The 14,067-nt window shown below is 42.7% G+C and overlaps 2 protein-coding genes across 4 annotated transcripts in view; one reads left to right on the top strand and one right to left on the bottom strand.

Annotated features, from left to right (window-relative positions):
• The window catches only part of HS6ST2 (heparan sulfate 6-O-sulfotransferase 2), a 490,102-nt gene that overhangs the window by 206,169 nt on the left and 269,866 nt on the right, over positions 1-14,067 (bottom strand). The window lies entirely within an intron of this gene.
• LOC113887880 lies at positions 4,302-5,122 on the top strand. Its single transcript, XM_027535128.1, has 2 exons — positions 4,302-4,598; positions 4,763-5,122. The coding sequence occupies exons 1-2, from the start codon at positions 4,458-4,460 to the stop codon at positions 5,024-5,026; spliced, it is 405 nt and encodes a 134-aa protein (XP_027390929.1). The 5' UTR covers positions 4,302-4,457; the 3' UTR covers positions 5,027-5,122.

Raw genomic sequence — 14,067 nt, 5'->3', positions numbered from 1 at the left:
CCAGATAGCCAAAGCAGTCTTAAAAAAGAACAAGGGAGCTGGAGGAACCAACCTTCCTGACTTCAGATAATACTACAAAGGTACAGTCATCAAGACAGAATGGTACTGGCACACACACACACACACACACAAAACAGAAATGTAGACCAAGGGAACAAGATAGAAAGCCCAGAAATAAATCCATGCACCTACAGGTACCTTATTTTTGACAAAGGAGGCAAGAATATACAATGGGGAAAAGATAGCCTCTTCAATAAGTGGTGCAGGGAAAACTGGGCAGCTACATGCAAAAGAATGAAATTAGAACACTTCCTAACACCATACACAAAGATAAACTCAAAATGGATTAGAGACCTAACTGTAAGACCAGAAACTATAAAACTCTTAGAAGAGAACATAGGCAGAACACTTGTTGACATAAATCAAAGCAAGATCCTCTATGTCCCATTTCCTAGAGTAATGGAAACAAAAATCAAAGCAAACCAGTGGGACCTGATTAAACTTAGCATCTTTTGCACAGCAAAGGAAACGATAAGCAAGATGAAAAGACAGTCCTCAGAATGGGAGAAAATGACAGCAAATGAAACAACTGACAAAGGATTAATTTCCAAAATATACAAGCAGCTCATATAACTCAATATCAGGAAAACAAACAACCCAATCAAAAAGTGAGAAAAAGACCTAAACAGACATTTCTCGACAGAAGACATACAGATGACCAACACACACCTGAAAAGATGCTCAACATCGCTCATTATTAGAGAAATGCAAGTCAAAGCCACAATGAGATATCACCTCATACCAGTCACAATGGCCATCCTCAAAGTCTGCAAACAATAAATGCTGGAGAGGGTGTGAAGAAAAGGGAAAGCTCCTGCATTCTGGTCGGAATGAAAATTGATACAGCCACTATGGAAGACGGTATGGAGATTCCTTAAGAAACTAGCAATAAAAGCACCACATGACCCAGCAAAACTACTCCTAGGCATATACCCTGAAGAAATCAAAATCGAAAGGGACACATGTATCCCATTGTTCACTGCAGCACTATTTACAACAGCTAGAACATGGAAGCAACCTAGATGTTCACTGACAGAAGAATGCATAAAGAAGTTGTGGTACATATATGCAATGGAATATTACACAGTCAAAAAAAGGAACGCATTTGAGTCAGTTCTAATATGGTGGATGAACCTAGAACATATTACTTAGAGTGAAGTAAATCAGAAAGAGAAAGAGAAATATCATATTTTAAAGCATATATACAGAAACTAGAAAAATGGTACTGAAGAATTCATTTACAGGGCAGCAATGGAGAAACAGACTGGTTCCAAATAGGAAAAGGAGTACGTCAAGGCTGTGTATTGTCACCCTGCTTATGCTTATTTAACTTATATGCAGAGTACATCACGAGAAATGCTGGGCTGGAAGACGCACAAGCTGGAATCAAGATTGCTGGGAGAAATATCAATATCCTCAGATATGCAGATGACACCACCCTTATGGCAGAAAGTGAAGAGGAACTCAAAAGCCTCTTGATGAAAGTGAAAGAGGAGAGTGAAAAAGTAGGCTTAAAGCTCAATATTCAGAAAACGAAGATCATGCCATCTGGTCCCATCACTTCATGGGAAATAGATGGGGAAACAGTGGAAAACAGTGGCAGACTTTATTTTGGGGGGCTCCAAAATCACTGCAGATGGTGATTGCAGCCATGAAATTAAAAGACGCTTACTCCTTGGAAGGAAATTTATGACCAACCTAGATAGCATACTCAAAAGCAGGGACATTACTTTGCCAACAAAGGTCCGTCTAGTCAAGGCCATGGTTTTTCCGGTGGTCGTGTACAGGTGTGAGAGTTGGACTGTGAAGAAAACTGAGCGCCAAAGAATTGATGCTCTTGAACTGTGGTGTTGGAGAAGACTATTGAGAGTCCCATGGACTGCAAGGAGATCCAACCGGTCCATTCTGAAAGAGATCAGTCCTGGGTGTTCTTTGGAAGGAATGATGCTAAAGCTGAAACTCCAGTACTTTGGCCACCTCATGCGAAGAGTTGACTCATTGGAAAAGACTCTGATGCTGCCAGGGATTGGGGGCAGGAGGAAAAGGGGACGACAGAGGATGAGATGGCTGGATGGCATCACCGACTCGATGGACGTGAGTTTGGGTGAACTCCGGGAGTTGGTGATGGACAGGGAGGCCTGGCGTGCTGCACTTCACAGGGTCGCAAAGAGTCGGACACGACTGAGCGACTGAACTGAACTGAACTGAACTGATTGGAGAAACAGACATAGAGAATAGACTTATGGACATGGGGAGAGGGGAGGAAAAGGTGAGATGTATTGAAAGAGCAACATGGAATCTTAAATTATCATATGCTCAAAGATAGCCAAAGGGAGTTTGCTGTATGGCTCAGAAAACTCAAACAGGGGCTCTGTATCAACCTAGAGGGATAATATGGTGAGAGAGATAGGAGGGAGGTTCAACAGGGAGGAGATATAAGTATACCTATGGATGATTCATGTTGAGGTTAGACAGAAAACAACAAAATTTAGTAGAGCAATTATCCTTCAATTAAAAAATGAACAAATTTTTTAATAATAGAAAAAAAAAAAAAGAAATCTAAAAAATTGTCACAGCAAAGAGGAACCTAACAAGGCAGAATATGGAATGACTGGATTTAGTATGGTATCCTGGATGGATACTGGGACAGCAAAAGGACATTAGGTAAAAACCAAGGAAATCTGAAAATGTTCCAGAAAAACATCTATTTCTGCTTTATTGACTATGCCATAGCCTTTGACTGTGTGGATCACAACAAACCGGAAAATTTTGAAAGAGATGGGAATACCAGACCACCTGAACTGCCTCTTGAGAAATCTGTATGCAGGTCACGAAGCAACAGTTAGAACTGAACATGCAATGACGAGCTGGGTCCAAATCGGGAAGTGAGTAAGTCAAGGCTGTATGTTGTCACCCTGCTTATTTAACGTATATGCAAAGTACTTCATGAGAAACTATCCACTGGATGAAGCACAAGCTGGAAACAAGAGTGCCGGGAGAAATATCAATAACCTCAGATACGCTGATGACACCACACTTATGGCAGAAAATGAAGAAGAACTAGAGCTTCCTGATGAAAGTGAAAGAGGAGAGTGAAAAAGTTGGCTTAAAGCTCAACATTCAGAAAACGAAGATGATAGCATCCGGTCCCATCACTTCCTGGCAAATAGATGGGGAAACAATGGAAACAGTGGCAGACTTTACTTTTGTGGCCTCCAAAATCACTGCAGATGGTGACAGAAGCCATGAAACTAAAAGACGCTTACTCCTTGGAAGGAAAGTTCTGACCAACCTAGACAGCATATTAAAAAGCAGACATTACTTTGCTGACAAAGGTCCGTCTAGTAAGGTTATGGTTTTTCCAGTGGTCATGTATGGATGTGGGAGTTGGACTGTGAAGAAAGCTGAGCGCCGAAGAATTGATGCTTTTGAACTGTGGTGTTGGAGAAGACTCTTGAGAGTCCCTTGGACTGCAAGGAGATCCAACCAGTCCATTCTAAAGGAGATCAGTCCTGGGTGTTCATTTGAAGGACTGATGTTGAAGCTGAAACTCCAATACTTTCGCCACCTGATGCAAAGAGATGACTCATTTGGAAAGACCCTGATGCTGGGAAAGTTTGAGGGCAGGAGGAGAAGGGGACAACAGTGGATGAGATGGTTGGATGGAATCACCGACTCAATGGATATAGGTTTGGGTAAACTCCCGGAGTTGGTGATGGACAGGGAGGCTTGGCGTGCTGTTCATGGGGTCGCAAAGAGTCGGACACAACTGAGCGACTGAACTGAACTGTACTGAAAGAAATCTGATAATGTCCAGACTTTAGTTCATAATACTCTTTCACTGTGGGTTCACTAATTTGAACAAATGTTCAATACTAATGTACAATGGTAAACAAGAGAATTGGTTGTGGAGTATATGAAAACACTCTTCACAATTATCGTGCAAATCTAAAACTTCTAAAGTAAACTGTTTAAAAAAAAACAACACACCAAATACTAGGTAATGAGATCCGGAAGATGACAGAATTAAACACTGAATGGGGGTGGCCATGAGAAATGGTTTGGAAGGAACACTGGCTCCCTAACTTCTACACCACAAGAACTGAACTGGACAAGATGAGGAAATGTTTTCCGGAAAGTCAAATTGGGAAGGCTCTTTAATGGTTGTTGCGAAAGCACTTCTTTTCTCAAACCAGAGCACTTGGACTCCTTTGCACCCTCCCCGCCCCCATGGATGTTCCCAAGCGGCGCTTTGTGATGTCAGCAGTGTCAGGGCTACCATTGGCTGGAGAAATTTCTTGCTGACCAATCAAACGGACAGTTGTGGCTCACCATTGTCCTGCGACGGTATATATAGAGACGCCAGGCGCCTTGGTGGAGGCCACCGTTGCTACAACATGGCAGACCTAATTAAGGAAGTGAAGGAGGAGGAAACAGAAATCGAGATAGACGCTTTCCATTTGCAGCAACAAGCTTCAAGTGCTAACGAAAGGAAGAGAAAGAACACTGATCAGTCCGATGGCTTGGACAGTCAGAAGGTCAGATTACCCTGCTCATGTTCTTCCTCTTCATCCCCCACCCAAGACTCGCCCTGCCGCAGCTTGCCTGGCACAAACCCCTCCTCAATGCACACCCGTTCTCTCAAAGTTCTTCCCATCCTCCTCCACTAATGTCTTTCTGGATGACTCTGTTTTCTTACCAGATACGAAAGCCCACGAGGAAGGTAAAATCAACCCTTCAGCGGAATCCGGGCCGGAAAAAGAAAGGGAAGAAGTCGGCGAATCCAGTCTTCTACCACCACCCGCAGAATAAAAAGAAGAATGAAAGTGGGCCAATGGCGGATGAAGAACCCCCAGAGGATTCTTCCAACACTTCTGACGATTCTGCAAGTAAGCCCCTGTGCCCACCTGGAGCCCAAGATGCTGAGCCATCTGCTGTAACTCCAGGAAAAGCAAAGGCAGAATAGTCGTTTGTGCAGACATCAAACATACAACGATGGTCCCCTCTGGACTGATCAAAGTATTCAGATGTTGACGATTAAAGTATCAACAAGCAGTAAAAAGATGTGTGTGCGTGTGTTTTTGATGATGGAGAGGGGAGAAAGGGAAGGGTCCGGTGTGTGAGGAGGGAGGGAGGAGGCGTCCTTTCAGTCTAGGGCCCAGACCAGCCAGTCCATACTTACCCAGACACTGGGACTGAGGACTGGGTGAAGACTGAGAACTGCAGACTGAAGATTGCTTCCTGAACTCTTCATCCCACTGGTGAGAAGGAAAAGGACTTGGTGTTTCTGTGTGTTTCAGAGGTCCCATCTAGGGAGAGGGGTGATGTAGGGGTGGTGGCTCTGTGCAATAATCAGATCCCACTTTTCAGGTGTGACAATTGAGTTTTTGCCCCTCATCAATTTCTGTTCCTCTTCTGGCCCACATTTGGGCAAGCTACTACAAACAACCAGGGAGTAAAGGAACGTGACATAGAAACAGATATGCCTAACCTTAACCACTGGAATTACTGCCTTGCCTACATTTCCCAGTGCCAAAACCTCCATTACCCCAAGTAGCCTCTAGTGCACGTGGAGAATCTAACTCAATGAGTAATAAAATTCAGCCCTTGCCCCTATACTCACCTTTAAAATATGAGACCCTATGGCCCTTTTCCCTTAGATGCAATCACACTTTTCACCTCAGTTGTTTTTTAAAAGATTCAATCTCAATGAAAGCAGGGTCTTCACAAATTGAAACCTGTTATAGGAAACCTACTGAGCAAGGTGTGATTATCCCAACTTCTGCTGCACTTAACAAATTTTACTTGATCTTAAAGCTGTAAAGCAAGAACAGGGCCTCAGTGTGAACTTGTACCCTTGGTGTCATGGCCCCACTCACTAGGGCTCCATGTATTTTGTTGATAATACTGCTTCCAACAAATAACTGGCAAATACTTTTCAGTCATAGCAAAACATTTGGCTAGCATGCTGTTTTCACTGCCTATTTCAACAACTTCTCAGCTACACTGAACCTTCACCTTCAAAGGGAAACGATACACCGTCACCTGTCTACTCAGTGGGGCCAGTGTCCACACCTGCCATCTCACACAGTCTTTGAAGGCAACATTTTCACCAGCTCTAACTTTTTCTAGGACACAATTAGGACCTCACACTGATGACATCATCCTTTGAGGAGATTCCTATGACACACAAACTACACTATCCCACCACTTCAGTTAAGCTCCTGAAAACTTTTTGGTAAATGCTGGACGGCAACACATCTAAAAGCTCATACACCACGATCAAGTTGGGTTTAATCCAGGGATGCAAGGATTCAATATATGGAAATCAATCAATGTGATACACCATAGTAACATATTGAAAGATAAAAACCATATGATAATCTCAATTGATGCAGAAAAAGCCTTTGACAAAATTCAGCACCTATTTATGATTAAAACTCTTCAAAAAATGGACATAGAAGGAACCTACCTCAACATAGTAAAGGCCATATATGATTGGCCTACAGCAAACATTAGTCTCAATGGTGAAAAACTGAAAGCATTCCCACTAAGATCAGGAACAAGACAAGGGTGTCCACTTTCACCACTACTATTCAACATAGTTCTGGAAGTCCTAGTGACAGCAATCAGCGAAGAAACAGAAATAAAGGAATCCAGATCAGAAAAGAAGAAGTAAAGTTCTCACTGTTTGCAGATGACATGATACTGTACATAAAACACCCTAAAGATACTATCAGAAAATTACTGGAGCTAATCAGTGAATTTAGCAAAGTTGCAGGATACAAAATCAATACACAGAAATCACTTGCATTTCCATATACTAACAATGAAAAATCAGAGAGAGCAATTAAGGAATCAATCCCATTCACCACTGCAATGAAAAGAATTAAGTATATAGGAATAAACTTACCTAAGGAGATGAAAGAACTGTACACAGAAAATTATAAGACACTAATGAAAGAAACCAAACAGAAACAGATGGAGAGATATTCCATGTTCCTGGGATGGAAGAATCAATATTGTGAAAACGATTATACTACCAAATGTAATCCACACACTCAGTGCAATACCTATCAAATGACCAATGGCATTTTTCACAGAACTACAACAAAAATTTTCACAGTTCATATGGAAACACAAAAGACTCCAGATAGCCAAAGCAGTCTTAAAAAAGAACAAGGGAGCTGGAGGAACCAACCTTCCTGACTTCAGATAATACTACAAAGGTACAGTCATCAAGACAGAATGGTACTGGCACAAAAAAAAAAAAAAACAAAACACAGAAATATAGACCAAGGGAACAAGATAGAAAGCCCAGAAATAAATCCATGCACCTACAGGTACCTTATTTTTGACAAAGGAGGCAAGAATATACAATGGGGAAAAGATAGCCTCTTCAATAAGTGGTGCAGGGAAAACTGGGCAGCTACATGCAAAAGAATGAAATTAGAACACTTCCTAACACCATACACAAAGATAAACTCAAAATGGATTAAAGACCTAACTGTAAGACCAGAAACTATAAAACTCTTAGAAGAGAACATAGGCAGAACACTTGTTGACATAAATCAAAGCAAGATCCTCTATGTCCCATTTCCTAGAGTAATGGAAACAAAATTCAAAGCAAACCAGTGGGACCTGATTAAACTTAGCATCTTTTGCACAGCAAAGGAAACGATAAGCAAGATGAAAAGACAGTCCTCAGAATGGGAGAAAATGACAGCAAATGAAACAACTGACAAAGGATTAATTTCCAAAATATACAAGCAGCTCATATAACTCAATATCAGGAAAACAAACAACCCAATCAAAAAGTGAGAAAAAGACCTAAACAGACATTTCTCGACAGAAGACATACAGATGACCAACACACACCTGAAAAGATGCTCAACATCGCTCATTATTAGAGAAATGCAAGTCAAAGCCACAATGAGATATCACCTCATACCAGTCACAATGGCCATCCTCAAAGTCTGCAAACAATAAATGCTGGAGAGGGTGTGGAGAAAAGGGAAAGCTCCTGCACTGTTGGTCGGAATGAAAATTGATAACAGCCACTATGGAAGACGGTATGGAGATTCCTTAAGAAACTAGGAATAAAAGCACCACATGACCCAGCAATCCTACTCCTAGGCATATACCCTGAAGAAATCAAAATCGAAAGGGACACATGTATCCCATTGTTCACTGCAGCACTATTTACAACAGCTAGAACATGGAAGCAACCTAGATGTCCACTGACAGAAGAATGCATGAAGAAGTTGTGGACATATACATGGTGGAAATATTACACAGCCATAAGAAGGAACGCATTTGAGTCAGTTCTAACGTGGTGGATGAACCTAGAACCTATTATATAGAGTGAAGTAAGTCAGAAAGAGAAAGAGAAATATCATATTTTAACGCATATATACAGAAACTAGAAAAATGGTACTGAAGAATTCATTTACAGGGCAGCAATGGAGAAACAGACTGGTTCCAAATAGGAAAAGGAGTACGTCAAGGCTGTGTATTGTCACCCTGCTTATGCTTATTTAACTTATATGCAGAGTACATCACGAGAAATGCTGGGCTGGAAGACGCACAAGCTGGAATCAAGATTGCTGGGAGAAATATCAATATCCTCAGATATGCAGATGACACCACCCTTATGGCAGAAAGTGAAGAGGAACTCAAAAGCCTCTTGATGAAAGTGAAAGAGGAGAGTGAAAAAGTAGGCTTAAAGCTCAATATTCAGAAAACGAAGATCATGCCATCTGGTCCCATCACTTCATGGGAAATAGATGGGGAAACAGTGGAAAACAGTGGCAGACTTTATTTTGGGGGGCTCCAAATCACTGCAGATGGTGATTGCAGCCATGAAATTAAAAGACGCTTACTCCTTGGAAGGAAATTTATGACCAACCTAGATAGCATACTCAAAAGCAGGGACATTACTTTGCCAACAAAGGTCCGTCTAGTCAAGGCCATGGTTTTTCCGGTGGTCGTGTACAGGTGTGAGAGTTGGACTGTGAAGAAAACTGAGCGCCAAAGAATTGATGCTCTTGAACTGTGGTGTTGGAGAAGACTATTGAGAGTCCCATGGACTGCAAGGAGATCCAACCGGTCCATTCCGAAAGAGATCAGTCCTGGGTGTTCTTTGGAAGGAATGACGCTAAAGCTGAAACTCCAGTACTTTGGCCACCTCATGCGAAGAGTTGACTCATTGGAAAAGACTCTGATGCTGCCAGGGATTGGGGGCAGGAAGAAAAGGGGACGACAGAGGATGAGATGGCTGGATGGACGTGAGTTTGGGTGAACTCCGGGAGTTGGTGATGGACAGGGAGGCCTGGCGTGCTGCACTTCACAGGGTCGCAAAGAGTCGGACACGACTGAGCGACTGAACTGAACTGAACTGAACTGATTGGAGAAACAGACGTAGAGGATAGACTTATGGACATGGGGAGAGGGGAGGAAAAGGTGAGATGTATTGAAAGAGCAACATGGAATCTTAAATTATCATATGCTCAAAGATAGCCAAAGGGAGTTTGCTGTATGGCTCAGAAAACTCAAACAGGGGCTCTGTATCAACCTAGAGGGATAATATGGCGAGAGAGATAGGAGGGAGGTTCAACAGGGAGGAGATATAAGTATACCTATGGATGATTCATGTTGAGGTTAGACAGAAAACAACAAAATTTAGTAGAGCAATTATCCTTCAATTAAAAATGAACAAATTTTTTAATAATAGAAAAAAAAAAAAGAAATCTAAAAAATCGTCACAGCAAAGAGGAACCTAACAAGGCAGAATATGGAATGACTGGATTTAGTATGGTATCCTGGATGGATACTGGGACAGCAAAAGGACATTAGGTAAAAACCAAGGAAATCTGAAAATGTTCCAGAAAAACATCTATTTCTGCTTTATTGACTATGCCATAGCCTTTGACTGTGTGGATCACAGCAAACCGGAAAATTTTGAAAGAGATGGGAATACCAGACCACCTGAACTGCCTCTTGAGAAATCTGTATGCAGGTCACGAAGCAACAGTTAGAACTGAACATGCAATGACGAGCTGGGTCCAAATCGGGGAGTGAGTAAGTCAAGGCTGTATGTTGTCACCCTGCTTATTTAACGTATATGCAAAGTACTTCATGAGAAACTATCCACTGGATGAAGCACAAGCTGGAAACAAGAGTGCCGGGAGAAATATCAATAACCTCAGATACGCTGATGACACCACACTTATGGCAGAAAATGAAGAAGAACTAGAGCTTCCTGATGAAAGTGAAAGAGGAGAGTGAAAAAGTTGGCTTAAAGCTCAACATTCAGAAAACGAAGATGATAGCATCCGGTCCCATCACTTCCTGGCAAATAGATGGGGAAACAATGGAAACAGTGGCAGACTTTACTTTTGTGCCTCCAAAATCACTGCAGATGGTGACAGAAGCCATGAAACTAAAAGACGCTTACTCCTTGGAAGGAAAGTTCTGACCAACCTAGACAGCATATTAAAAAGCAGACATTACTTTGCTGACAAAGGTCCGTCTAGTAAGGTTATGGTTTTTCCAGTGGTCATGTATGGATGTGGGAGTTGGACTGTGAAGAAAGCTGAGCGCCGAAGAATTGATGCTTTTGAACTGTGGTGTTGGAGAAGACTCTTGAGAGTCCCTTGGACTGCAAGGAGATCCAACCAGTCCATTCTAAAGGAGATCAGTCCTGGGTGTTCATTTGAAGGACTGATGTTGAAGCTGAAACTCCAATACTTTCGCCACCTGATGCAAAGAGATGACTCATTTGGAAAGACCCTGATGCTGGGAAAGTTTGAGGGCAGGAGGAGAAGGGGACAACAGTGGATGAGATGGTTGGATGGAATCACCGACTCAATGGATATAGGTTTGGGTAAACTCCCGGAGTTGGTGATGGACAGGGAGGCTTGGCGTGCTGTTCATGGGGTCGCAAAGAGTCGGACACAACTGAGCGACTGAACTGAACTGTACTGAAAGAAATCTGATAATGTCCAGACTTTAGTTCATAATACTCTTTCACTGTGGGTTCACTAATTTGAACAAATGTTCAATACTAATGTACAATGGTAAACAAGAGAATTGGTTGTGGAGTATATGAAAACACTCTTCACAATATCGTGCAAATCTAAAACTTCTAAAGTAAACTGTTTAAAAAAAAACAACACCACCAAATACTAGGTAATGAGATCCAGAAGATGACAGAATTAAACACTGAATGGGGGTGGCCATGAGAAATGGTTTTGCAAGGAACACTGGCTCCCTAACTTCTACACCACAAGAACTGAACTGGACAAGATGAGGAAATGTTTTCCGGAAAGTCAAATTGGGAAGGCTCTTTAATGGTTGTTGCGAAAGCACTTCCTTTTCTCAAACCAGAGCACTTGGACTCCTTTGCACCCTCCCCGCCCCCATGGATGTTCCCAAGCGGCGCTTTGTGATGTCAGCAGTGTCAGGGCTACCATTGGCTGGAGAAATTTCTTGCTGACCAATCAAACAGACAGTTGTGGCTCACCATTGTCCTGCGACGGTATATATAGAGACGCAGGCGCCTTGGTGGAGGCCACCGTTGCTACAACATGGCAGACCTAATTAAGGAAGTGAAGGAGGAGGAAACAGAAATCGAGATAGACGCTTTCCATTTGCAGCAACAAGCTTCAAGTGCTAACGAAAGGAAGAGAAAGAACACTGATCAGTCCGATGGCTTGGACAGTCAGAGGTCAGATTACCCTGCTCATGTTCTTCCTCTTCATCCCCCCACCCAAGACTCGCCTCGCCCTGGCGCAGCTTGCCCTGCACAAACCCCTCCTCAATGCACACCCGTTCTCTCAAAGTTCTTCCCATCCTCCTCCACTAATGTCTTTCTGGATGACTTTGTTTTCTTACAGATCCGAAAAAGCCCACGAGGAAGGTAAAATCAACCCTTAGCGGAATCCGGCCGGAAAAAGAAAGGGAAGAAGTCGGCGAATCCAGTCTTCTACCACCACCCGCAGACTAAAAAGAAGAATGAAAGTGGGCCAATGGCGATGAAGAACCCCCAGAGGATTCTTCCACACTTCTGACGATTCTGCAAGTAAGCCCCTGTGCCCACCTGGAGCCCAAGATGCTGAGCCATCTGCTGTAACTCCAGGAAAAGCAAGGCAGAATAGTCGTTTGTGCAGACATCAAACATACAACGATGGTCCCTCTGACTGATCAAAGTATTCAGATTGACGATTAAAGTATCAACAAGCAGTAAAAAGATGTGTGTGCGTGTGTTTTTTGATGATGGAGAGGGGAGAAAGGAAGGGGTCCGGTTGTGTGAGGAGGGAGGGAGGAGGCGTCCTTTCAGTCTAGGGCCCAGACCAGCCAGTCCATACTTACCCAGACACTGGGACTGAGGACTGGGTGAAGACTGAGAACTGCAGACTGAAGATTGCTTCCTGAACTCTTCATCCCACTGGTGAGAAGGAAAGGACTTGGTGTTTCTGTGTGTTTCAGAGGTCCCATCTAGGGAGAGGGGTGATGTAGGGGTGGTGGCTCTGTGCAATAATCAGATCCCACTTTTCAGGTGTGACAATTGAGTTTTTGCCCCTCATCAATTTCTGTTCCTCTTCTGGCCCACATTTGGGGCAAGCTACTACAAACAACCAGGGAGTAAAGGAACGTGACATAGAAACAGATATGCCTAACCTTAACCACTGGAATTACTGCCTTGCTACATTTCCCAGTGCCAAAACCTCCATTACCCAAATAGCCTCTAGTGCACGTGGAGCCCACATTTGGGCAAGCCTAACTAAGCAACAAACTCAGGGAGTAAGAGGAACGTGACACTAGAAACAGATAGGCCTAACCTTAACCACTGGAATTAAACCTGCCTTTGCCGTACATTTCCCAGTGCAAAACCTCCATTACCCCAAATAGCCTCTAGGCACGTGGAGAATCTAACTCAATGAGTAATAAAATCAGCCCTTGCCCCTATACTCACCTTTAAAAAGATGAGACCCTATGGCCCTTTTTCCCTTAGAATGCAATCACAACTTTTCAACCGTCAAGTGGTTTTTTAAAAGATTCAATCTCAATGAAAGCAGGGTCTTCAACAAATTGAAACCTGTTATAGGAAACCTACTGAGCAAGGTGTGATTATCCCAACTTCTTCTGCTGCACTTACCAATTTTACTTGATCTTAAAGCTGTAAAGCAGACAGAAGGCCTCAGTGTGAACTTGTAGCCCTTGGTGTCATGGCCCCACTCACTAGGGCTCCATGTATTTTGTTGAATAATACTGCTTCCAAAAATAAACTGGCAAATACTTTTCAGTCATAGCAAACATTGGCTAGCATACTGTTTTCACTGCCTATCTCACAACTCTCGCTACACTGAACCTTCACCTTCAAAGGGAAACGAACCCACACCGTCACCTGTCTACTCAGTGGGGCCAGTGTCCACACCTGCGCATCCTCACACAGTCTTTGAAGGCAACATTTTCACACACAGCTACGTCTAACTTTTTCTAGGACACAATTAGGACCTCACACTGATGACACATCCTTTGAGGAAATTCCTATGACACACAAACTACACTATCCACCACTTCAGTTAAGCTCCTGAAAACTTTTTGGTAAATGCTGGACGGCAACACATCAAAAAGCTCATACAACCCACGATCAAGGTTGGGTTTAATCCAGGGATGCAAGGATTCAATATATGGAAACCAATCAATGTGATACACACATAGTAACATACTGAAAAGATAAAAACCATAGGATAAATCTCAATTGATGCAGAAAAGCCTTTGACAAAATTCAGCAACCTATTTATGTTTAAAACTCTTCAAAAAATGGACATAGAAGGAACCTAACCTCAACATAGTAAAAGGCCATGATAGTGATTGGCCCTACAGCAAACCATTAAGTCCAATGGTGAAAAACTGAAAGCATCCCACTAAGATCAGGAACCAAGACAAAGGGTGTCCACTTTTCACACAACATCACTACTATTAAACAATAGCTCTGGATGT

The sequence above is a fragment of the Bos indicus x Bos taurus genome, chromosome X (genome assembly GCF_003369695.1).
Source record: "Bos indicus x Bos taurus breed Angus x Brahman F1 hybrid chromosome X, Bos_hybrid_MaternalHap_v2.0, whole genome shotgun sequence".
NCBI classification, from domain to species: domain Eukaryota; kingdom Metazoa; phylum Chordata; class Mammalia; order Artiodactyla; family Bovidae; genus Bos; species Bos indicus x Bos taurus.
Note: the sequence above shows the minus strand (reverse complement) of the source record. Positions and strands in the feature narration are given on the sequence as shown.